This window comes from Indicator indicator, chromosome 8 (genome assembly GCF_027791375.1).
Source record: "Indicator indicator isolate 239-I01 chromosome 8, UM_Iind_1.1, whole genome shotgun sequence".
Taxonomy (NCBI): Eukaryota; Metazoa; Chordata; class Aves; order Piciformes; family Indicatoridae; genus Indicator; species Indicator indicator.
The window spans coordinates 7248550-7273659 of NC_072017.1; the positions used below are offsets into that span (position 1 = coordinate 7248550).

At 42.5% G+C, this 25110-nt stretch overlaps 1 protein-coding gene across 5 annotated transcripts in view; it reads right to left on the reverse strand.

Annotated features, from left to right (window-relative positions):
- TBC1D1 (TBC1 domain family member 1) overlaps positions 1 to 25110 on the reverse strand; it is a 91941-nt gene that overhangs the window by 12010 nt on the left and 54821 nt on the right. For 2 of the 5 annotated variants that reach the window (XM_054382880.1, XM_054382877.1), the window contains exons 11-18: positions 22382 to 22671; positions 21739 to 21752; positions 20257 to 20404; positions 18241 to 18360; positions 16951 to 17087; positions 6621 to 6806; positions 5975 to 6136; positions 4790 to 4948 (exon numbers count right to left, since the gene is read on the reverse strand). In XM_054382880.1, the coding sequence (XP_054238855.1) occupies positions 4790 to 4948; positions 5975 to 6136; positions 6621 to 6806; positions 16951 to 17087; positions 18241 to 18360; positions 20257 to 20404; positions 21739 to 21752; positions 22382 to 22671 (1216 nt within the window). The remainder of the gene's footprint in view (positions 1 to 4789; positions 4949 to 5974; positions 6137 to 6620; positions 6807 to 16950; positions 17088 to 18240; positions 18361 to 20256; positions 20405 to 21738; positions 21753 to 22381; positions 22672 to 25110) is intronic. The other 3 variants (XM_054382876.1, XM_054382879.1, XM_054382878.1) reach the window with 3 other exon arrangements.

Below are 25110 nucleotides of genomic sequence, written 5' to 3' on the forward strand. Positions count from 1 at the left end.
TGAGCAGCAGGGGTGGACTAAATGATCTCAACAGCTCCCTTTCAACCCCAACCACTCTTTGACTGTGTGAACAGAGGCATTAAAGGCTTCACTTTTGCAGTTGTCAAAATAGGGAATATTTCAATTTCCAGGAAAAAAAAAACAAACAACCCTCCCCCTCTCAGATCTCCCTATGAAATATCTCAAAGGAGAAGACATTTGAATACTTCTTTTGTTCTGGTATTAAGTGGAGCTTGTTTTTCAGTTGCCCACTTGTTAAATACCACCCCACCCTCGAACTCCTGGAATGCTGCTGTACTGCCAGATAATATCAGAGCTCCTGTTTCAAGAAGACAAAGCCTTGGGCTAGAGTCCTTCTGCCTGCCATATGGTAGCTGCTCTAGCCTGTCACATGGGACACCGGCATTCAGTTCCTGAGCAGGTCTTCCCTGGCTGGGCTGTCACAGAGCTGAAGTTTACAGAGGAAATATTCCCAGCTTTCCAAAGTGTTCCTTTGCAAAGGAATCCTCTGCTTAAATAATAAATTACTACAGGAAGGTCTAAAGGCAGATCTGTAGTGCCACTCACATACCATGAAAAAAAGTTACAATCTGAGCAAGAATATAAATGCGAAGTTCTAAAACCCCTGAACAGTAAATGGAGGAGGAGCAGAATTACTAAACTCACAAGCTGATTTGTTTCTGAATGTCCTTGTGGTGCCTTAACTAAGAATTTTAGCGTTTAGTAAGGAGCAAACAACTCCTGGCCCTGCTGAAGAGACTCCAAATGAACTGTGGTATCTCAAGAGCATCAGAATGAAAAATGAGTATCTACACTTTTGCTTTTGAAACGTCATAAACCAAAACATCATTTTCTACTATGTTCAGCAAACACTCAGTGATGAGTGCAGTGGTTTCCTACACTGATAGCATCTGGAAGTCAGTTTACCTTACCTTAGTAAGAGCAGGAGTCATTTACTGATCATGACTTTGGTGCTCAGGCCCTAAAATCCCCAGTGACTGCAGCAATTGTGCAGGTGGGGCCACAAAAGGGAATACACACACAAAAAAAATCCTTAAAGGAATTGTGGCTTTATTCTTGTCCAGGGAATGAAATAGCACTGTGACATGAACTGGGCTGGGAAAGCAGCTGCTGTACCTCACCTCTGCACCCAGGTGCATGCTGCTGTCCTCATTCTCACTCTTAAGATCCAACAAAGTGTGAGTGATACCATGACATTCCTGGCTCACACTGTGTTAGCAAGACCTCTTTAGCTTAATTTGGGAAAGCTTTTTTAAATGTTACAACCACACGTTGCAAGAACACTGTTGTGTTTTTTTCTTCTCTCAGTGCAAGCTTTCATGTTCGCCTGACCATGAGCCAGCAGTGTGCCCAGGTGGCCAAGAGAGCCAATGGCATCCTGGCCTGCATCAGGCATAGTGTGGCCAGCAGGAGCAGGGAGGTCATTGTACCCCTGTACACAGCACTGGTTAGGCCACACCTTGAGTACTGTGTCCAGTTCTGGGCCCCTCAGTTTAGGAAAGATGTTGAATTGCTGGAGCATGTCCAGAGAAGGGCAACGAGGCTGGGGAGAGGCCTTGAGCACAAGCCCTATGAGGAGAGGCTGAGGGAGCTGGGACTGTTTAGCCTGGAGAAGAGGAGGCTCAGGGGAGACCTCATTGCTGTCTACAACTACCTGAAGGGAGGTTGTAGCCAGGTGGGGATTGGTCTCTTCTCCCAGGCAACCAGCACCAGAACAAGAGGACACAGTCTCAAGCTGCGCCAGGGGAGGTTTAGGCTGGAGGTGAGGAGAAAGTTCTTCACAGAGAGAGTGGTTGGCCATTGGAATGTGCTGCCCAGGGAGGTGGTGGAGTCACCATCCCTGGAGGTGTTCAAGAGGGGATTGGACGTGGCACTTGGTGCCATGGTTTAGATAGGCATGAGGTTTAGGGTGACAGGTTGGACTCGATGATCTTTGAGGTCTCTTCCAGCCTTCTTGATTCTATGATTCTATGATTCTATTCTATGATTCTATGATTCTTAAAGATTTAAGAGAAAATGCTTCTGATAGCCTGAAGGAACACAAGTGAGAACATGCAAATTTCTTCTAGCTGCCTATCCAGCTATGCTGCTGCTCTATTTCAGTGGGAATCACTAGAAAACTAGGAAGTCCTCAGCTTTCTAGTTTCATCTTACTGAAATAATAGGGCCCAATCCTTCCTTCACCTTATGGGCTACCAAATAACTGCCCAGCATGAAAACCAACATGAAGTTACCAGTTTGCCAACACTTGCAGGCATTTGTTTCTACAAGCAGAGCTAAGGTGAGAAATTACTTGTGTGCAGAACCAGGCAGAAAACATAGAATCATACAGTCAACAAGGTTGGAAAAGACCTCAGAGATCATCAAGTCCAACCTATCACCCAGCACCTCATGACTTAACCAAACCATGGCTTCAAGAGGCACATCCAATCCTTTTTTGAACACTTCCAGGGACAGTGACTCCATCACCTCCCTGGACAGCACATTCCAACGGCAGATAAGTCTTTCTGTGAAGAACTTTCTCCTCTTCATGTTTCTCCATGAACAGCCTGCTGAGCCAGCAAACCCCAACCAACCTGTGTGAGCCAACCAACCTCTGCCTAACTGTGCTCCTTGCTGTCCAGGAGTGGTCCCACTCCTCTCCCTGCAGCTGAAGGTGTTCACTAACACAGCACAAAACAATTCATCACTTACTGAGGCACTTCAGCGTAACAGAAGCCCAATGTTCGTTGCTATGCTGACTTGACTAATATGTGCTTGCTGGCAAATGATCTCTGGTTGCACATAAATGTCTGTCTCTAAAAAAGGGAGGTGAGGGAGAGCCAGGGGAATTCCTACAGTTGGTGTGACAAAGTCTGCAGGGAAGCAATTTACTTACATTGCAACAGTCCCAGATGCCTTGGAGTTTTACCTTCCCAGTGCTGAGCTGAAACCTGGCAGGCCTGTCAAGTAGGGGAAAGTGAAGACAGCATAGACCTCACCCTGCCCATCTCAGCTCACACCAGTTTCTGCAGTTTTCTGTGCACTGCCTTGATATTCTGATTCACTTTACCAAGTGTGGCAAACAGGGAGACCATGCTAACCCAGCTGAAGAACAGCCATGTGCTGCCTGGGGGCAGGACCGGAGAGAAAAGTGAACAGCCTTCATGAGGGAAGAGAGAGAGGGTGCTGAAAACTACCTCTGTGAGGTTCACAAAACAAATGGCTGATTTGTGGGACCTACTGAGAAGTCACTGGTACTGATACAGACCTGTACAAAACCATCTGGGAGCAGCAGCCAGAGACAGTAACCATGTTTACTAGTGATCATGCATCTAACAGACTGTACTGACTTTAGGTCTTATTAAATGTGCTTGGGTTTTGTTATCTCCTCCTTCTACAAGTGACAAGAGTCAACCAGCGAAAGAATCTCACACAAGGGAACTAAATGTGATTAAAGGAAGAGGATCAGGAAAATTAAAAGAGAGGGTTAAGAATGGCATACCTTTTTTTGAGGCATATAAAGCTTGGTGTTTTGCAATTACCTGAAGCTATCTCTTTTGCTCCTACCCTAAAACAATTCTATTTAGATTTACTTAGATTAATTTAGATATATTTATTTCTATGTAGATTTTCTTGTATTTCCTTCTAGTACAAGAAAAAAACTTTTTGTGCTTTGAAAAGTAGAATCATAAAATGGTTTGGGTTAGAAGGGACCTCTAAGAATATCCCCTCTACGTCTCATCCTAGACCAGGTTACTGTAGAAAATAAATCTGAGGGAAAATAGAAAACTGCTCAAGAAGACCAGAAGTCTGCCTGAAGCTCACCTACCAGTCACTTCAAACTGAAGAGCCTTGGTTCCTAACCTCTCTCTCTCCTAAACTTAATGGACTATAGTGTATGTGCCTTAACAGACTAATTCACTCTCCCTAATTAGAAGCCAGCTACTGCTTAAAATCAGTCAGTGTGAATAACCTGCTTTAAAAAGAATCTTTAAAAATTATCATTGAAAAGAGCTTCTTCCATAATTATTTTATGATAAGTAAAAATACCCACTGATAGCAGCTATTCATTAAAAAAAGAAAAAGGCCTACAAGGGCTTGTAGTGATAGGACAAGACTGAATGGACTGAGGTTTGAGGAGGGCAGATTTAGACCGGAGATTAGGAAGAAATTCTTCACAGTGAGGGTGGTGAGACACTGGAACAGGTTGCCCAGGAAGCTTGTGGATGTCCCCTCCCTGGAAGTGTTCAAGGCTGGGTTGGATGGGGCCTTGAACAACCTGGTCTGGTGGAAGGTGTCTCTGCCCAGAGCAGGGGCGTTGGAACTAGATGATCTTTAAGGTCCCTTCCAACCAGAACCATTCAATGAACATATGAAAAGAAGCGCAAAAAGAAAAACTACTGTCTTATTTCAAGTACAAGTGTTTGAGAGACAACAAATGCTGAGCAGCAGGAACGAACAGCAGAGGATTCAACATGTAAATACTGATTTCCTCTCTTGATAATTTGTAGTCCAGATGCCTGTGGAGTTCACTCTCTAGGTCTGTCATATAGATGCATTACAGTTACATCTAGCAACCTCTTCTACTACGTTGCAAAGGATACCTGTGCTTGAAATGCACATTTTCCTACTGGTATCAAGGAACAGATACCAGGTTCAAAGCAGTTCCTCCCAACAAACTACTATTAAATGCTGAAAGACTTTCTGTGTTTTAGCTTCCGTCATTTAATTCTCTTCCAGAGACCACACACCCCTTATTTTAGTATGAGACCACTCCTGTACTTACCAAGGTCAATAAGTATGGCATGTTGTTGAGAAGTTAGCTGTTTTAGGAGTTCTTTGTAAGGTGTGTCCTTTGGTGGCTGTTTGCTTGGAAACTGGTGTTTGAGATGGTATTGCTCTGCTAGGAACTTCCAGATCTCTCCACGGTGGTGACGTGGTACTCCTGAGAGAAAAGTCATTGAAACAGTAATTTGTAGTCACACTGAGGGTTCAGCGATAGTTGAGCTAACAGGATTGAGGAACTGAAGATCCATATCTGCTGGATATGCAAGCAGATCCCTATCTGCTCAATCCATATCTGCTATCTCCAGTAGACCATAGAAGCAGATCAAACTACAGTGCTTATACTTCCTCAACCAGTAACAGACAGCATTTTAACAGGAAAGATTTAAGGTCGAAACAAGGTGAGCTGCCTAACTCTAAGGTTACTGCTTACATCCAGTCTGAGAAGTATTAAAAGAGGCAGCAAGAACTGCAATACCTGCCTCTAAAAATTTAGATGCTTATCTCCCATTTTTCCCACAAAGCACTGCAACAGAACTAATTAACATTTGTCACTGACACTGTTGCTAGGAGAAAGTTTTAGGGTGCAAACATACCAAAAGCATAAACAAGTGCAGAAGAGATGTGATCTAGAGCCTACAACAGAAAGCAGACAACCAGTCAGGAAGCTGGTGTTGAGTTTCTAGCTTTGCTGTTGGGTTTGCTGCCTGACTGGCACCTAAAAATACTTAAAACTTGAATTTCTTTCTCAGTGAGAAGGAATGGTGCTACTTAACCATTCCAGAGAGAAAAAGGTACCTTTCATTTGTATCTATATGCAAAACACTGAAAGTAAAATCAAGTCTATTGTTATACAGAATTTATTCAGCACAAGGTTAAATCATCTACACAAGAAACCAATGTGCCTTTCAACCTAAACCATTCTAGGATTCTATGATACTGAGGCACAGTAAAACTTCCCCGTGAGAATAAATATTCTTCAAAGGTGAACACCAACACTGTAACCTAAGGGATTGTTACTTGCATTCCCATAACCACTGAACACTGTCACTTCTTCAGTCAGCAACCTGAGGAACCCTTCTAGTGAGAATCTGGTTATAAGGTGTGGTTAAGAGAGGTCACCCCCTTCTTTTTCTAATACAATTTATATGCATTCCATTAACTCAAAATCACAAACTGTGCTTACCTTGCCCAACAGCAGAGTGTATTTTTTCCACATCAAATTTTGTCTTTGACCTTCCAGGTGCACTCAACATTTTTTCCCAAATCAAAGTTACATCTTTCAGGCATGGTGTGATTTCTTCATAGTCAAGTTTCAGACGTCTGTTCTGCAGATTGTTTTCTGAAGCTAAAAAGTGACACAGTGAAAGCACCAGTTAATATTTATTGTTTGTAAAATGGACTAATTTAACCTAGAACTTCATCATACAGCCCACCTAAAACTGAACCCTCTTCATACTGAAATAATACGTTTATTTTTTTTCTTTTGTGATTGGGAGTGTTCTGTTTTTTTATTCATTGTTTGGGGTTTGTTTGGTAGCATGGGGGTTGGACTGGATGATCTCCAGAGGTCTCTTCCAACCCCCAGAATTCCACGGTAAAATTGAGATAAGTCCCAGTGAAAATCAAGTGAACAATAAGATGAAATGATAAAAAAAGAAGCGTGAATTGTAACTGACACCAAAGAGAGCTGAGGGAGATGCTGCTGAACTGATTTACGTTTATGTTCCTGAAATGTTTCATTTAGGCATGGTGCGATCGACTGCCACGGCACAGAGCAAACCAAAAGTGAACTTGTACTACAGTAGGGTGTCATCAAGAACTTCACCAACCTTGTAACTTCTGGTTTTCTTTCTCCATCCTGAGGAGCAGTATCTGCTGAATGATGGCTTTCTTCCACAACTCACGAAGCTCACGGGGCGTCCGTTTCCTTTCTTCCTTCACTGGCCCGAAGGGGCCATCTTCACACACTGGCTCCAATGGGGATCTTGGGGGAAGTTCTCCCAGTTCAGAGTAATCTTCAAAAGAGAAAAGCTGTTGTCAAGTGCTTGTCTTTCATGAACAGCTGAATGAAGGGACACATTTTCAAAGATTGTACATGTACATGCACACACACATAGGAACCATGGAATAGTTTTGGTTGGAAAACACCTTTAAGATCATCAAGTCCAACTGTTTTGTAACTCTACCAAGTCTGGTGCTAAACCATATCCCTCAGCCACACATCTAGATACCTAGATAAACATACTTTTTTATACACACACACACACACACATATATATATATGGGAGCTAGCAGTACCAATCATAGAATGGCTTAGGTTGGAAGGGACCGTAGAGATTATCTAGTCCAACCTTCCTGCCATGGACAGGGACACCTTTCAGCTAGATTTGACTGCTCAAGGCCTCATCCAGCCTGGCCCTGAACACCCCCATGGAGGAAGCATCCACAACCTCTCTGGGCAGCCTATTCCAGAGTCTCACCATCCTTGTACTGAAGAACTTCTTCCTAAGATCCAGTCTAAACCTACTCTCCCTCAGCCAGACTCCCTTATGGAAAGTCCCTCTAAAGCAAGCAAGGTTTCACAGAATCACAGAACGGTAGGGATTAGAAGGCAACTCTGTAGATCACTGAGTCCAGCTCCCCTCGCCAAACAGATTTACAAGCTGCTTCTGAAGAAGAATCACATGGGCCAAAGCTTGGAGCAATTTTTTCTATCACCTGATAAAAATACTATACCATACACTAAGACCACAGCTTGCTAACTCCAGCTTTCCAAGGACAGAACTAAAAAAAAAAAAAAAAAAAAAAAGTTTGAGAAATTGCCAAAATGCAACCTACAGCTGAAACCCTGCAGGATTCAAAGAGCAGATCGAATCAAACACAGCACTCCCATAATTGAGGGAATAATCTCTAACCTGTGTTTAACAAACAAAACACACACCCTTAGCTGCACAAACACACCACCACCTAAGGCCATACAATGGGACGATTACCAGTTCTTTATGTAAACAGGCAGAAAGGGAGACAGGCACCTAAGACATGTTTGTTCTCACTTCCAACTTTTAACCATGTCATAACCTTCTGTGCATTTCCTTTTGGCTCCAGCTGGCCTACCATGAAATGTCTCTTTCTGTCAAGCGTGTGAATCATTCTAAGACTGAAAACACTATAAATAAAGTGAGAAGTAAATAACTTTCAAGCAAATAGAGGTATTAGGTACAAGGTTGGACTTGATGATCTTTAAGGTTGGAGAAGTCCTCTATGATTCTATTAAAGCTGTTTTCCTTTTTAGAGAAAGGATAAACAGCACTGGTTTTAATGATGTTCTCAGCATAAGAAGCACAAGTTCTTATACTTTGTCTTCTTAGTGCCTGCTGCAGTATCACTTAATTTGATTGTTTTATACAGCTTCTCTGAAGGCTCAATAGTCTTTGATATAACCTGTATCTAAAAGTAAAATGACTCAATTCACCTCCTTGAAAAGGAATGGTCAAACAGCCATCACAAGGACACTTCTTCAGCCAAATAGAGTGGCTGTGAAATGCCACCGTGAGGGCAAACTGACCAGGTGTGCAGGCAAGAAAATGGTTTAAAATCAGTGCAAGGAAACCCATTCCCCAGACTCTCCAGCCAAGGAAAAGTCCATCGGTGCATGCTATTTCAAACAACTCCTGGAGAAGAGACACTCCTGAAACAATTATTCTGTGTCCTAGCTCAGTGGTCCATTTCTTTATCACAGCCTAGCACAGTGATAAAGATCTTGAATTACCCCCCCCACACACCCCAATTATCTCTATAAACTAACAGAAGAGGAAGGTTTTCAGCCCTTCAGAATCTGCTCAGAAAGCTACCATGTACTGATTCACATAGGAAGCTGTTCTTGTTTGTTGAAAGGTAACTCAGTAAGAATGGAAAGGTTCACAGCTGTTGGCTTTTGCTTTTCTATGTATTGCCACTGTCAAACTTTTCCTCTTCAAGAGTGAGTTGACAAATAGGGTGGATCCAAACCTATTTGTTTCCTTATACAACATTTATTTCTTTGGCATCACAGTTAAATTCAAGGGCTAAAATATACATACATAAAAATAAATGCAATGGTTTTGGGTAGGAGTACCAACGAAAACTTTACAAGCTTGCACTCTGGATTGAAGTGTGGCTACTTAAACTTTGGGTATCTACAGGCTTTCAGAGAACTATGAACTTCAGGGGAATGGGAACTAGGTAAAAGACAAACATCGGACACTTTAAAGGCAATGAGAATGTTGCAAAGAGAAGCAGGAAACACTGACAGCAGCATTCAAAAATACAGCTCGTTATGAAAAATATCAATGCCATGAATAAATTCTACTGTATCTTTCTAAAGAAACTAAGAAACATTCATCGATTTTTTTTCTTTACAGGTAAATTGAAAGAAATCCCTGAGGAAAGGGCTGCAATTCCAAAAGACCTTTAGGTAAATGTCATCAGATAGAGCAGGAACACACAGTCTTGATAACCCTGAGTTTGTGATGACAATTAAAGTATTTGGATTTGATTGTTGGTTTTGATGCACACACTGCCAACAGTGTTCTGTACACAGAGTAGCTTTCATGCTGATTTTTATTAAAGATCATTATAAAGGAACTGCTTTTAAAGATAATGCTGGTAGAACTGCCTTAACTTGGTTGGATTAAAAAAAAAAATAAAACTAGCATCTCGAATGAAAATTTTTCTTTTTCTCTACATGCACAAAGAAACATCACCATATGAAAAAGGAATTAACAAAAATAGTCACCAAATATGAATGCAGATGGGGAAATGATCCAGGTAGGTACAGCCCTATCCATGGCATGCTAGCTGTAGTCAATTCACTTGTTAGTACACTTTTGAGCACCCACTATAAAATGCACATACATTTTGGGGTAACGAATCTCACCCAACATACCCTCTGAAGTGGTTTATGGATCTCCTTTAAAATCAGTCATGTATTCTGGTTTATGCATATATGTGTTAGAAAACAGCAGACTAGCTACCGGGACAGTTTATGGCTACACACTTGCAAAAAAACCCCGGCTGCCAAAAAACATGCAAGGAAATGATTAAACACATTGTATTCCTAAAGCAAGAATGAACACATCCAAGACCTAAAATCTTCCTGTTCTAACATGCACATCTCACCACCTCAGTGCAATTTTGTGGCTTGGTCCTCAAGCACCAACTTAACAAATGTCACCTTTTATTTCTCTGAGATGTTACTCACTTCTTGTCCTCCAGTGGTCAAACAACTGTATCAGCACTAAACCACTGCAAAGCATTAGTTACTGAAGTTCATGGTCCTGCTTCCATCTAGGCTGAGCATTTCTTTTCTGTTACTGACTACCCTGATAAGATCAATATTAGTAAAAGAATTTCACTCACAAGGGTTAAACCTATAAAAGAAAACTGAAAGGTTACAAAACTCTACAGGCTGAACAATTATGATCATCAACCCTACCTCTAATTCTTCTGTGGAAGAGTCCTAGGCTTGATTTTTGTCTTCCAAGTGGCAGCTGCTTTTCTATCTTTTCTTTCTTTCTTACCACTTGTGGACACTTAACAGAAAAGTCTAAAGTCTACTCTGATAAAGTGCAACACATTCACAACCTGCCCTCCCTCCCATTTCCATGCTGGCAGGTAGCAGGATGTATAGAAACCCAAATGAACCTGTCTAACTGCTCAGGTAGCCTCCCTAAAGTTTGCAGAGTTGCATCAGCTGATCAGCTGGAAAAGGGCAGGGGAGAAGTGGAATGTGCAGGTAAGGCCTCAAGTCAGAGTGAAAAACCTGACTTTTGGTTAAGTCAGCTCTATCCCAAGCCATGAATATCCTCAACAAGGCAACAGATAGCCACCCAGCTTCCACGTCTAGAACAGACAGAGCAGAAATACTGTATCAAGAGACTGAGTTCTTCATTATGCATAAATGACCTGGAGGATAGGAGAGAAAACAAAGCTAAACAGCAGAGCAACTCAACTGGACATAACTGGGAGCTCACGTTCCATCAAACCAAACTTCCATGTGTTAAAATCCAGGTAATGTGCAGCCTCCAAAACTTCTGTAAGATTAGTGACTGCACTTGAGCAGCACCTGAACACTTCAGCACACACTGAAAGCTTGCTTCCCTGTTCATCTGCCAACCTCATCACCTTTTGTCGACTCCTATTCCACGTTTGACTTGCACTTCTTTCAGACACATTCCTCCCTTCCTTGAAGCTGCCATATGAAATTCCATCTCCGTACATGCTACTTCTACAGGCCCACCATACTTCTGCTCTTTCAGGCTCAGGACTGAGTGGACTCAAAAATCATTATTAGATTTTATCAACACACAGATTACTTTCCATTTGAAGTGCAGACCTGAACTGCCCATTCAGAATTATTCTGCACAACACACTTCTACAAGTCTGTGGGTCCACATTAAAAAAGGAAACGCTCTAAGAGAAAGCACACACAGCAAGTGAAAAACAACAGAAGTGACAAAACTACCTAAACAGCCTGAATTTTAGAGACATTCTTTCAGAAGCACTGAGTCTAACCAACCTCAAGTACCAAAACCAAGATAACAAGGCTCATCTTTGCCTAGAGACTGCACTACTTGATTAGGGGATGTGAGCGTCTCCCCTATGAAGAGAGTCTGAGCTCCCTGGGGCTATTGAGTCTTGCGAAGAGAAGACTGAGAGGAGATCTCATCAATGTGTACAAATATCTGAGGGGTGGGTGTCAAGAGGAGGGGGCCAGGCTCTTTTCAGTGGTTCACAGTAACAAGACAAGAAACAACGGGTGCAAACTTGAACACAGAAGATTTCACCTCAACATGAGAAAAAAACTTATTTACAGTGAGGGTGACAGAGCTCTGGAACAGGCTCCCCGGGGGGGTTGTGGAGTCTTCTTCTCTGGAGACTTTCCAAACCCACCTGGATGCATTCCTGTGTGGACTAGCCTAAGTGATCCTGCTCTGGGAGGGGGGGTTGGACTCAATGATCTCTTGAGGTACCTTCCAGCCTCTGATATACTGTGATACTGTAATACTTCATGTGGAAAGGAAAGGCTTGTTCTATTTGTATAGGAAGCTAACAGGGAGGAGGCTCAAATATGCATCACTCTTGTCCTCTCTATAGAGCTGTTGCCATGTGGAGCTCTCTGCAGTGCTTGGCAAACCAGTCACATCTGCTCTCCACGGTTAAGGCATCAGGCAGGACATGGTAAGAACACAGATGGAAGAATTCCATGAAGCATTTAGTTTTCTGCATTACACTGTTTGTGGCATTTTCAGCATCACAAAACTCAGCATAGCAAATGAACCAGAATCTTCATGGTCATGTAAAATTAAATTGCCCAGAAGAAAGGACTTTCACAGCATCCTTAGTTCTCATCAGATCTTCCATTCAGGTAAAGCAACACATAGAATCGTTTGGGTTGGAAAAGACCTTCAAGATCATCAAGTCCAACCATTCTATCTCTGTGAACTCTGGTGCTAAACCATGGCCCTCAGCACCACGTCTCTGTAGCTTTAAAATACCTCCAGAGATAGCAATTCAGCCACCTCCCGTGGGAGCCTGTTCCAGTGTTTGAGAACCCCTTCAGTCAAGAAGGTTCTTCTAATATTTCTTCTAAGACCCAACCTAAACTTCCCCTGGTGCAACTTGAGCCATTTCCTCTTGTCCTAAACACCTTCCTTCGTACATGATACAAAATCAGAGCATTAGCAAACTCCTATAACCATGGATATAATATCCCTATTATTTTACACAGTTATCTGCAGTATTTGACTTCATAACCAAATCTGTTAACATGACCAAGATCCTTCTGCTATAGAAAGCTGCAGATAGGGCATCAGAAGAAGCAGGAAGTTATTCTAGTCTGACATAAAGCTTAAGGCAAGGGCTAAATAAGGAATTTTTGAAATATTTTGTGTTCCAATACAGTTAAAACAGCTCTGAGAGATGCTTTAGAGCCTGATTTTTCTTTTAAAGTCAAGAGCTTCTTAAAAAGTAATCAGTACTTCCAAGTACAACCCATTTAATAGTGAGATACAAATGCCATGACACTTCAATGGGCACAGGAGCCCTCACAGCTTGTGTGTGGTACTTACTGCTTACAGCCAAGCTCCTGTGCTGCAAATCAAGATTATGAGCATCTCTTCACTCTGAGAGGGACAGAGCTGAGTCAATTCTAAACAACCAGCTTTCCTACAGCACTTAGAACACTAGTCATTACTTAATTAATAACTGACTAGGATGAGTTCATTAATAGGACGAGAGGAAACGTCCTTAAGTTGCACTATGGGAGGTTTTGGTTGGGTATTAGAAGAAACTGCTTGACTGAAAAGGTTCTCAAGCACTGGAACAAGCTTCTCAGGGAAGCTGTTGAATCCCCATCCTTTATGTGTTTAAAAGAGGCAGAGATGTGGTGCTGAGGGATATTATTTAGCATCAGAGCAGAGTTAGATAATGGTTGGACACAAAGATCGTAAAGGTCTTTTTCAACCAAAATAATAATCATTTTGTTGCTAAAAAAGAACCATTAAATGGCCTTAGATGACACCTCCCAAATAATTTACCCTGCATAAATGCCCATTTCCCCACCATTTACTTCACAAAACTACTCACACCCACATGACTTCGCTGGGAGTGTCTGACTGTCTGCACAAGGCTTCTCCCACTATGACCAGTTACAAATAGCCAGCATGTGAAAATGGGAGTGAAAATAGTCCACTGTACAGAGATTTGCAGATGCTAGATAAAAGTATGCAAATTTCCCACTGCTTTGCAGTACAAGGTGAAGTTTCATGATCACTCTGCACTGTGTGCAGAAGGGCAATGAAGTTGATGAAGGGACTGGAGAATAGGTCCTGTGATGAGTGGCTGAAGGAACTGGGGTTGGTTTAGTCTGGAGAAAAGGAGGCTGAGGGGAGACCTCGCTCTCTAGAACTCCCTGAAAGGAATTTGTAGCCAGATGGGTGATGGTCTCTTCTCCCTAGTAACCAGTGACAGGACAAAAGGAAATGGCCTCAAGTTGCACTGGAGGAGGTTTAGGTTGGATATTAGAAGAAAATTCCTGACTGAAAAGGCTCTCAAACACTGGAACAGGCTCTTCAGGGAGATGAATTCCCACCCCTGGAAGCATTTAAAAGACACAGAGATGTGATGCTGGGGATATGGTTTAGCACCAGACCTGGTAGATCTAGGTAATGGTTGGACTTGATGATCTTAAAGGTCTTTTCCAACCAAAGTGATTCTGCGATTCTATGATTCTAAGTGTGTCCTGCTCCTCAGCAGGGTGAGAGCACCCACTCTCAGCTTCCACACGTCTCCCTGCTCTACTGCTTGTGTAATACTGAGAGTAGCACTAGAAAACTGATTCAGTTGAAAACTTATCACTTTTTTTTGATAACTGGTTTAAAATGACTACCGGGTGTTCCCCTTAACCTTTTTTACCAGTGATGACAGAGAACTAGGAAGGTCTAAACCAATGTGGCTCTGGTTAGAGAAGCTCCACAGGAGGTTGAAAATCTGTAGGTAGGGTGGGTAGGGTGTAAAGAAACTTTGAATGTTTGAGACAGTGACTGAGAGATCTAGAGTGAATTTCGTGTAACTACAGAATCATAGAATTGTTTCAGTTGGAAAAGACCTTTAAGATCACAGAATTATAGAATGGTTTGGGTTGGAAGGGACCTTAATGATCATCTAGTTCCAACCCCCTGCAATGGGCCGGGCTACCTTCCAGCAGACCAGGTTACTCAAGGCTGCATCCAATATTATCAAGTCCAATTATTATCTAACCCTACCAAGTCTGGTGCTAAACCACGTCCCTTAGCACCACATCTAGGTGCCCTTAAACACTTCAAGGAAGGTGATATGTAGAAAACAGACCAAAAAATACTTTGGAAAAAGAGATTAATGCAAACCTTCTTTCAAAAGCAATATAGTATTGTAACAGCACAAAGTGTGATCTGTTTTGTAAGTGACCTGTGCTCCTCTTTTTCCACCTCTCCACTTTGCAGGACACAACACTCACTCCACCCCCACAAATGAATAAAAAGCAAGTTCTCAGAGGACAAGACACTTGTGTTTATCTCAGGGTGGTGGTGAGAGAAATGCTGCCCCCCAGTGCTTCATACCACCTGCAGCAGCCCAACCATTCCATCAACAGAAGAGGAGGCTGCACATTTCAACTGCAGCTTGCTGCAACAGAACTAGCATAATTCAACCATCTAAACCTCCAGCTACCAGCTGGAAAGCAATAAAAATCTCTACAGATCATTTCATCTATCTAGAAAATTCCTTCTAGATCTCCAAACTGGTGATCAACCTCATCTTTGGGCTTACCAGAGATGACCTGGCTGTCCTGCAAAGCAGCAAACTGCATAATGCTTCACTGGAAAGTTATGTATAGAAGCAGAGGAAAATAGTGGGGAAAAGGGTAAGTGGAAGCACCCACAAGTGCTGCTTCTCCTTGACAGAAGATGAAAGAAAGAGGAATGAGATGATGAATGACAATTACTTTGGAACTACAGAGGTTACTGAGTGAATTGTGGTGGTGAGTTCAATGTAAGACCATCTGCACAGTGGCTCTCTCAAAGGCTACACAGATTCATAGATTCATAGAATGGTTTGGGTTGGAAGTGACCTTGAAGATGATCTAGTTCCAAGCCCCTGCTATGTGCAGGGACACCTTCCACTAGATCAGGTTGCTCAAGGCCTCATCCAGCCTGGCACTGAACATCTCCATTGCCCACCACCTCCCTGGCAACCTGTTCCTGTGTCTCACCACCCTCACTCCTCCACATCTGCCCTCTTTTAGCTTCAATCCATTCCCCCTTGTCCTATCACTACAAGCACTTGTTAGATTTCCCTTCCTGGCTTTCTTACAGACCCTGTCAGGTACTGGAAGGCTGCTATAAGGTCTCCCTGGAGCCCTCTCTTCTCCAGGCTGAACAGCCTCAACTCTTGTATCATTTACTGCCAAAAATGTTCAAGGAGATGCATGAAAATCCAAAGGGAAAAACCTAATGCTTGTTATAAATAGGAAAAAAACCCCACCTAACTCTGAGTTTTCTCCCTCTGTTCCCAAATTGACTATGTACCTTGGAACAACACCAGAAAATGAAAACAGGAGTGAAGGAAAAGGCCAGATACTTCAAATTGGTCCTCCTATTAATAGCACTTCCTGTTTTCCATGTCGGCCACCCTTGTTTCTCCAACTGTTCTGCTTACCCAGCTGCAGGTTGTTAAGATTGTATCTTGCAGCTATTATGTCTCAGAGGAAATGCTTGGATAGGCAATTTAGGGTTTTTTTCCTATTTAACGTGGGAAGGTTTTCAGGCATTCAAAAAACAATCCAGTCTCAAAAAGATGCACCAAGCCTGCAAAAACAGTAACCTTACATAAGAGCTCCTTCATATGACTTGAATACAGGAGAGCATTTCAGATGTCTTGCACTTTAGTCACACCAACCCCATGAATGCTCCAGGCTTGGAACAGAGTGGCTGGAAACTGCCCAGCAGAGAAAGACTTCAGGGTGTTGATCAACAGCTGGCTGAACACGAGCCAGTGTGTGCCCAGGTGCCCAAGATGGCCAACAGCATCCTGACCTGGATTAGCAATAGCGTGGCCAGCAGGATCAGGGAAGTTATTGTCCTCCTGTACTGGGCACTGTGGAGGCCACACCTTGAGTCCCAGGACATGGTTTAGTGCTGACCCTTCACTGTCGGGTTGAAGGTTGGCCTGGATGACCTTTGAGGTCTCTTCCAACCATGATTCTGTGTGATTCTGTGACCATCTCTCATCCTATCACTACCAGTCCTTGTAAAAAGTTCCTTCCTGTCTTTCTTGTAGCCTCCTTCAGGTACTGGAAGGTCTCCCAGAGCCTTCTCTTTTCCATGTTGAACAGCCCCAACTCTCAGCCTGTCCCCAACCTTCTGATCATCTTCATGGCCTCCTCTGGACCCGCTCCAAGAGTGGTTCGATGTCCTCCTTATGCTGGGGGCCCCTGAACTGGAGGCAGTACTCAAGATCATTGAGTCCAACTTAACACCACCGTGGCCGTGAAACTATGTCCTGAAGTGCCATGTTTACAACGTGATCTGCACTTGACAAGACTATATCCACCAGTTCATGGGAGGCAATAAGCACAGACTTTACCATCATATCTGCTGGGAGAGTCACAGGCTTTCTGCGGGGTTGCCACTCGCAGGAATATCTGCTGCCTCCATGAGTGCCGTCGAGTCCTGACAGGGCTGTCCCCACCGGTCTGCTGGCTGTGCTTGGACTCATAGTCACTAAAATGGTGGGACAAAGAGTGTTTGTGAGCAGGTTACCAGAATCTGCTTGTCACAGTGACAGTCTTCGGTGAACACCATAACGTGAGCCAAGGAGTGCAGTGCGTTGTGCACATGCTGGGCCAAGCTCTCAGTGGTAGGTAGGTGAAGTTTGCTTTGTGGCAGCAGGCTTAAACAAGGCTGCAAACATCACTTAGGTTCCCCTAAAGGGCCTGGAGCAGCTCTGTGCAATTTACTTTTTCCAGTTTTAATTAATTTTCATCTCTTTTTGCAGCAGTAATTTAAACACACCATAACAGTCTGCCACTTAAGTGCCATCCACAAAATCTAGCAATTCATAGGAGACACAAAGAATTGCTGATGACTTTTAACAGCACACATCAGGAAGCTTTATCAACACCAAGTAAACTTCCAACCTTCTATGAACTGGGTAGGTAATATATTCCTTCACAGTAGGACAAGGAGCAAAACTTTTAACCTTTGTGTTCTTGACTCACCATCTGAAATAAGCAACAAATTTGGTACCAGTGTCCAGGAAGCTTGGATGTTACTTCTTTGGTGTAATCCACAAACATTCAGAGGTTTTTATTCAGAGCATGAAATGAAACAGTAAAGAGCAATGCTGCTTTCCCATTAAAAAAATCCCACTAATAACTTTTACCCATTACTTAAAACTTTTAATTCCTTTAATTCTTGCCATTAGCTAAACGGCTGTGTGAGGCTTTGTTGAGGCTGAAGAGGTAAATGAAATTAGCTCTGGACAAACAGCTCTGGCAGCAGCTAGGAGGAATATTTCACAGGCCATCCTCTCCTTCCAATTTGAGGACACTACCAGTGCTTAGCTTAGGACGAACCATGTATAGTCTCTTAACTGAAAACTGCCAATACAGTCCTTTGGCAGGAATAATCACAGAAGTACACAGATGGAAGTTGCAAGACCATTACCACATCAAAATGTCTAAGTTCTGCAGCCTTAATGGGAGAGGAGTCTGGGATAGCTGCATCATTTGGACAGCAATCACATGCAGAACCCATGCAAGTGAATTGTTGCACAAACCAGAATTTGCAAGTGCAAGAAGCATTTGAAATAATTCAGACAAGGAAACCTTTGAGAACACAGTTTTACCTCCAAGGCTTTAGGAGAGAACCCTACCTTGTTGTGTTCCTAAAGTCAGAGGTGTTATTTTCATCTACAGGAGCCAGAAATTTTAAGAAATTTGGCACAGAGGAGGAAGAATGAAGCTTTTTCCTTAAGGCAGTACGGTAGGAGATGCTGAGAGTGCAGTTGGGAAAAGTAAAGTTTAGAACAAAGAAGCATAAACTCACAGAATAAAAATAATACACACTGTTACATTTCAAACAATAACAAAAAATAGCAGCTAAATCCTAAAGGGCTGAATAGTAAGGAAACCAAAGCTAAAGCTGAAACTGCTAACGAAGTGCTACTTTGAAATACGTATTTGTTTGGGCAAACTAAAATGTCCCACTATAAATAAACAGACTTCCAGTAAAATTGTTATTCTTTGCTATATCCCAACATTTTCAGTACATGGTTCAAGTAAATTCCTTTAACTTTAGTAAGAACTGATGCCAGCATTATCACTGCACATTTATTGAAGTATCAGTTTCAATGACTCAGGTTGGGGGAAACGGTTAGGAAAAGCTGACACTGATAATCGTTATGCTGCTAAGTGAAAAATAAGACTTTGGCAAATCTCATTTTGCAAAGAAGGGTTTTATTCAGACAAGAGTGGAACTCTGAGGCTAAAAACTGCACTTTCTGACTGGTCACTTAGGATTGTGGCTCTAATTATGCAACAGACAGGAGCACTGATCAGATTTCATCAGTCTTCGGGCCAACATGATCCTGCTTTTTCTTTTCAAATAAAAAGCCCGCAGCATACTAAGAATAAGGTTAAGAGAAGGAAAGGGGAACAACTCAAATCTACTTTTGAGAGTTTAACCTTCAAGATACAATTAAATCTTATCAAAATGAAGACTAAAGAGGACACTGCAGACTCACATTTCCACCCCTGAGCTATACCATACTTCTGAGGTGAAGCTAAATTGAGAGAAGCTAGCTAGTACTCAGCAAATACAGCTGAAGTAACCAGTGAACCAAGGTTTTCAGATTAGTATTTTCTCAGAATCCAGGGAATCATCACCTTGGGGTGAGAGGAAATCTTCACCCAGAACAAAACCAAAAAGCAACAAATACAAAATGCTTGCCAATGAATGGCCAGTGACTGCTGACAGTACTTCCAAGGGCATTTGGTCTCATTAGCCTTTTGAGCTAGAATAAACACTTTTAGCTCAAGGGGGCAAGAATGGGTTTCTCAGTTAAGATTTGTTTGGAGCTGCTTAGGTTCTCAGGGAAAATGATGGGTTAACATCCTTTTCTCAATGGCCTCTACATGGATTTTGGTTCTAAAAAGGAAAGCACAGAAAAATATCAGTTGATATTGCTCCAAGTAAGTGAGACATGTGTATGAACTGGCTTGGGGGTTTTGGTTTGTTCTCTTGGTTTTGGGGAGTGGGAGGTCGGCTGGGTTTGGTCAGTTGATTGGTTTATTTTATTGGGTTATGGTTTTGGGGTTTTTTGGGGGGATTGGGTTTTTGGTTGGTTGGGTGGGTTTTTTTGCTTGGGTGTTTTTTGTTTGTGGTTTTTTGTTTGTTTAGGGTTTTTTTGTATCAGTTCTCAATTTCTTGCTATTTCTTGCCCCATTCAGTTACCTTCCTCAATTTGCCTTTAATGCCAGGCACAAAGGAATATCGACATGGTTCTCTGTTACCGTAAAGAAAGCAGAAAAGAACTGAATGATTCAGGAGGGGCAGAGTGAGCTGGATGACAAGGCTCTTGGTAACATATCCCCCACACAACTTAAGCATTGCTGCTGTCTGCTGCATAATGAGAAGCTACTTGGGAGCAATTCACTCTGAAAAAAGTGATGTGTTCATCTGTCTGAAGGAATTTTACTTATCAAACAAATAAAAATTATGTCAGTAGCAGCTCTACCTTCAGTAAATGAGCAGTTGAAGAGTTCCCTCTCCCATAAAAATCTACCACTTTTGTTCTACTTTAATTACTTACACTACAGAGCTTCACATTCATGACATGGTAAAATAAACTCTACCCCAACTACGTACAGGTGTACAGGTGCTAGCTCACCTCTTTTGTGCAAAATGCCCACTTGGTTCTCCACTTGAATTATGCCTTAGGTATTTAAAGAAGTTGGGTGAAGAGGCCGAGGGGTTAAGACGAGCTAGAGTAGGAGAACGTGCAAGTTGACCAGAAGAACTTTTAGATTCGCCGACAGATGCATTCAAACCGCACGGCGGGATTCCAGCCCGAGCCATGGAGTTGAGGTAGCACAAAGCACACAACATAGGAGGAGAGGAAAAGAGGGGGAGGAAAAGACAAAAAAAAAAAAAAAAAAAAAAAAAAGAAAGTGAAATCCCTTCTCTAACCTTTGGAAGGGACCTGGCAGACACAAATAAGCCATTTCCTATTACATGAATACAGTAAGAGGCTGAACAAATTGAATTGATCTGCAACGTCCCCAGTACACACTCAGAGGCTTCAGCAAGACATTTTCAGTGTATGACTGAATTTAAACTCCCCCAAACCTTCTCCTTTCTTTTCCCTCATATGTGCTTCCCCTTGGTCTCTAAGATAGTCAGGCATATGATCAAGAGTTCTAATGGATGAGAAGTGAAATGCTACAGGAAGAACTGAATTTATTTAACCTTTGGAAACAATTTCTGCCTTGAGGTAAAGCTGTTCAAAAACACTCATATCATGGATAAGACTTGCTAAGTCTGTCATTGGAATGATTTTTTTTGAGAACTTGAAGTATACTTCTAAGTTTTCCATTTCTTCTGGTTCTGTGTATTTGCTACAGAAGAGAAGCAACAGGGATTTCTTTTTGGTTTGAGCTGTCATCATAGAATCACAGTATGCTTTGGGTTGGAAGGGACCTTAAAGATCATCTAGTTCAAATCCCCCTGCCATTGGCAAGGACACCTCCCACTAGACCAGGTTGCTAAAGGCCTCTTCCAGCCTGGCCTTGAACACCTCCAGGGAGGGTTTAAACAGGCACACTCAGGTCATACTAAAAATGACACGATCAAACCCAAATAGCAATAACCAAGGAAATAAAAAAATATACTTCATCTCTAGTAGAATTCCTGTAACAAGATAAGAACTGATTGAACAAGCAGCTACAAGCATCAGGTTACCTCATGAAGATAACAGACCAACAACACAAGTCCTAAATGGCACTAAAAAAACCAAAAAAATCTAGTGTTTTAGAATTAGAAGTCAAGTCATGGAAGTATTTTGGTAGGAAAAGACCTTTGAGATCACTGAGTCCAACTATTATCTAACTCTACAGGCTAAAAAACGTTCAAAGAAGAAACAAAAAGGCAAACCCAGTTATGTTTCCTTTCAAATACTATCACACTCTTCTTTTCACTTTCATCACCTATTCAGGCATGTTCATTTATTGTCCTGCCTCCTGCAGAGAAAAATCAGCTGGAACACACAACGATTTCCTCCTCTCTCAGTAAATGTGCAAATGAACAGTTCTGGCCGCAACAGAGAAGCCTACAGACAGAAATGTTTCCACAGTAATGGCAAAAGGCAGGTAGAGGGAAGGAAGATAACTGCCAGGAAGTTAAGCAGAGAGTTTAGAGATGTAGAGGCAGGCTTTTGAAAGAGGACAGCTTGAACATTTTTAGCATGAAGGCAAGTAGCAGATGGTTTTTGTGAGTAAGACCTACACAGGCTCATTGAAAAGCAAGACAAACAGCAATCTCACCTCTCTCAATAATGATAAACTGCCTAAGTGTTCATTTTGTGTGTTATACATGTGTTATATATATTTGTGTCGTATATGAGTTAACCAACTAGCCAGGTTTTCAGTACCAAGAATTGCTGCTGGATTTTTCTCTATAAATAGACAACAAGAAGTAGCAAAACCAACAAAAAAGAATTAATATTGACTGCAAAAGAAAAAAAAAAAGGTAATTGAAACCCTTTAGAGGAATCCTATGATGTGCTTACATTGGCTGTGTTACATACATTAAGGAACTGCAGGTTTCATGTTTTCTCTTCCATGTGGAGCACACAGGGTTAAAAGTGTTTTTAAACAGAACACCTACAAACCTCCAATGAGTGACACGCTGCTGCAATACATTTCTTATCCATTAAGAGGACATACCTGGTATGCAACTGTCATCCCCAAATATGCCCTCAGCAAATGAAATCAGAGCCTGCTTTCAGTAAGTCTTACTTTCTTTTGTGAGGAGTCTCTGTGCTCACTGAGTGATACCTCATTAGTTTCCTCTGGGGAACAGAAGGAGATGTTTCAACAGGTACCAGAGGCTCCTGGCTTTCTGTTGGCAGATGACTCAGTGTGTTGGCTCGCCTCCGAAAGCTCTGCTGAGGTACCATAACAGACTGCTCAAGAGGAGAATCATCTGTGTTGCTGGAAAGATCATCCACTGACCCACTGCTCTTGACAGAGCTTTCTGTGGGGAGTGTAGGAAGTCTGTCTTTCTCCTTTTCACATGCTGGCGGACCCTAGAAGTGCAAAAAAAATAGGTTATCAATCCCAGGGTTTAGAACCAATCTTTGAGGTTGCAGTCCCATGTTATTATTCACATCCCACAGAAACCTGCTTCAAACTGGCACAAAGAAAAAGTTCAAACTAGCTCAAAGAAAGGATCTCTGATGTTTCATGGCTTTTTTATCAATAATTTAGGTCAACAAACCACAGAGAAAAACTAATTTCGAGAACAATTGTATTTTAGAGTACACATGAACACAAAGGGGTCAGAACAGATCACTCAGGTTTGGGTGACTGTGACAGCAATAGAAAGGGTGGCACAGATCTACTGGAGAAAGTCCAACAGAGAGTGATGACGATGATTAAGGGACTGGAACATCTCTCCTATGAAGAAAGACTGAGAGACCTGGGGCTGTTCAGTCTTGAGAAGGCTGAGAGGCGATCTCAACAATGTCTATAAATGTCTAAGGGGTGGGTGTTGAGGTGAATGCAATGATCTCTTTTTGGTGGTGCCCACTGACAGGTCAAAGAACAATGAGTACAAGCTAGAACACGGGAGGTTCCACCTCAGCGTGAGGAGAAACTTCTTTATGGTGAGGGTGATGGAGCACTGGACCAGGTCGCCCAGAGAGGTTGTGGAGTCTCTGCAGACTTTCAAAACCCGCCTGGATGCCTTTCTGTGTGGCCTATCTTAAGTGATCCTGCTTTGGAGGGGGGGGGTTGGATTCAGCGATCTCTAGAGGTCCCTTCTAACCCCTAACATTCTATGATTTCAGAGCGCTGTACATTTGGCACACCCTCTAACAATAAAATATTCCTCTTCTGTAGCTGAAGGTTTGCACAGAGGACTTCAATCCCATGACTAGATGCCTGTTTTAGTGCACAGCCATGTGCTTGTCTTCATTCCCACGTTTCCTGCAGAGTCAGCCACTCTCCAGAAACATCAGCAGAAAGAGCAGACTCTTGATAACCTGAAGTCAGGAGTCAGTAGGTGACTAGGCACTAGAGCAGAATCAATAGCTGCATCCAACTGTGCCAAGTACTGGCCTGCCTCCAGGGAAGAAGATTGGCAGCTTCCGTGCTCTTTGTTTATGTTGTTTTACTCAGACTTAAAGCTTTCTAACTGCACAAAGGGGGGAAATGACTCTGCTTCTTGTTTTATGTTTCTTATGAATGTCATCCTACATTCATGGTATGGACTTCCAGGGCTGGAATCAAGCAGGGTAGGTCAACTGCAGGGTAATTCATAGAATCATAAAATGGTTTGGCTTGGAAGGGACCTTCAAGATCATCTAGTTCCAACTACCCTGCCATAGGCAGAGATACCTCCCACTAGACCAGCTTGCTCCAGGCCCCATCCATCCTGGCTTTCAACACCTGCAAGCTTGGAGCCTCCAAAACTTCTCTGGGCAACCTGTTCCAATGTCTACCCACCCTCATGAGGAAGAATTTCTCCCTAATGTCTCATGTAACTCCAACCTCTTTGAGTTCGAAGCCATTACCCTTTGTACTGTTACTGCAGTTGTTTTGCTGCACCTCCATCTTTTGTTGCAAGATTCAGATGTCACATAGTATTTTATGTGACAGACTCCCACGATAAGATGCATACATAAAACATTTATTTATTTATTTACAGTACAAGGCATTTCTGATTTAAATGCAGACCAGATTGCACTGATCTTTCTTATAGCAGAATGGAAGACCTGAAAGCTCAGAATGAAAGAACTGAAAGCTGGAAGAGGGCGGATTTAGGCTGGAGATTAGGAAGACATTCTGTACAGTGAGGGTGGAGAGACACTGGAACAGGTTGCCCAGGGAGGTTGTGGATGCCCCCTCTCAGGAGGTATTAAAGGACAGATTGGATAAGGCCTTGAGCAACCTGGTCTGGTGGAAGGTGATCCTGCCCATGGCAGGGGGGGTGGAACCAGATGATCTTCGAGGTCCCTTCCAACCCAAACCATTCTATGAATCTATGAAGTTGAAACTTCTGGAGAACAGAAACACAGACTTACCATCAGTCCCATCTTGTAAAAAGGAAATTACCAGTGAAACCCTACAGGATCTTGCACATGACCACTGTGTTGCCATGTAACTGCTATTTCTTAGCCTGACTGTTCCCTGAGTAAACTGTGAAATTCCTTTGTTCAAGTCACTTACACTTGTTCCTATGGAGATCAAGGTCACTGCAAAATCTTGTGTGCCATCTTGGGCTGCAGGAGGAGGTCACACCCATGGGGAGAAACAGACAGGGCAAGTCACCCTGAACTGACCAACAAGGGCTTCCATTCCATAGCCATCATATTCAGTACAAAGCTGAGGGATAACAAGGGTTAAGCTCCCTTCTTTAATAGCCAGCATCCGGGGAGGACTCACAATCAGTCACAATCACAGTCACCTTGTCAAACCTCACAAAATAACCAAAGCAAAACGCAAGATATTAGAACAGAAGATGA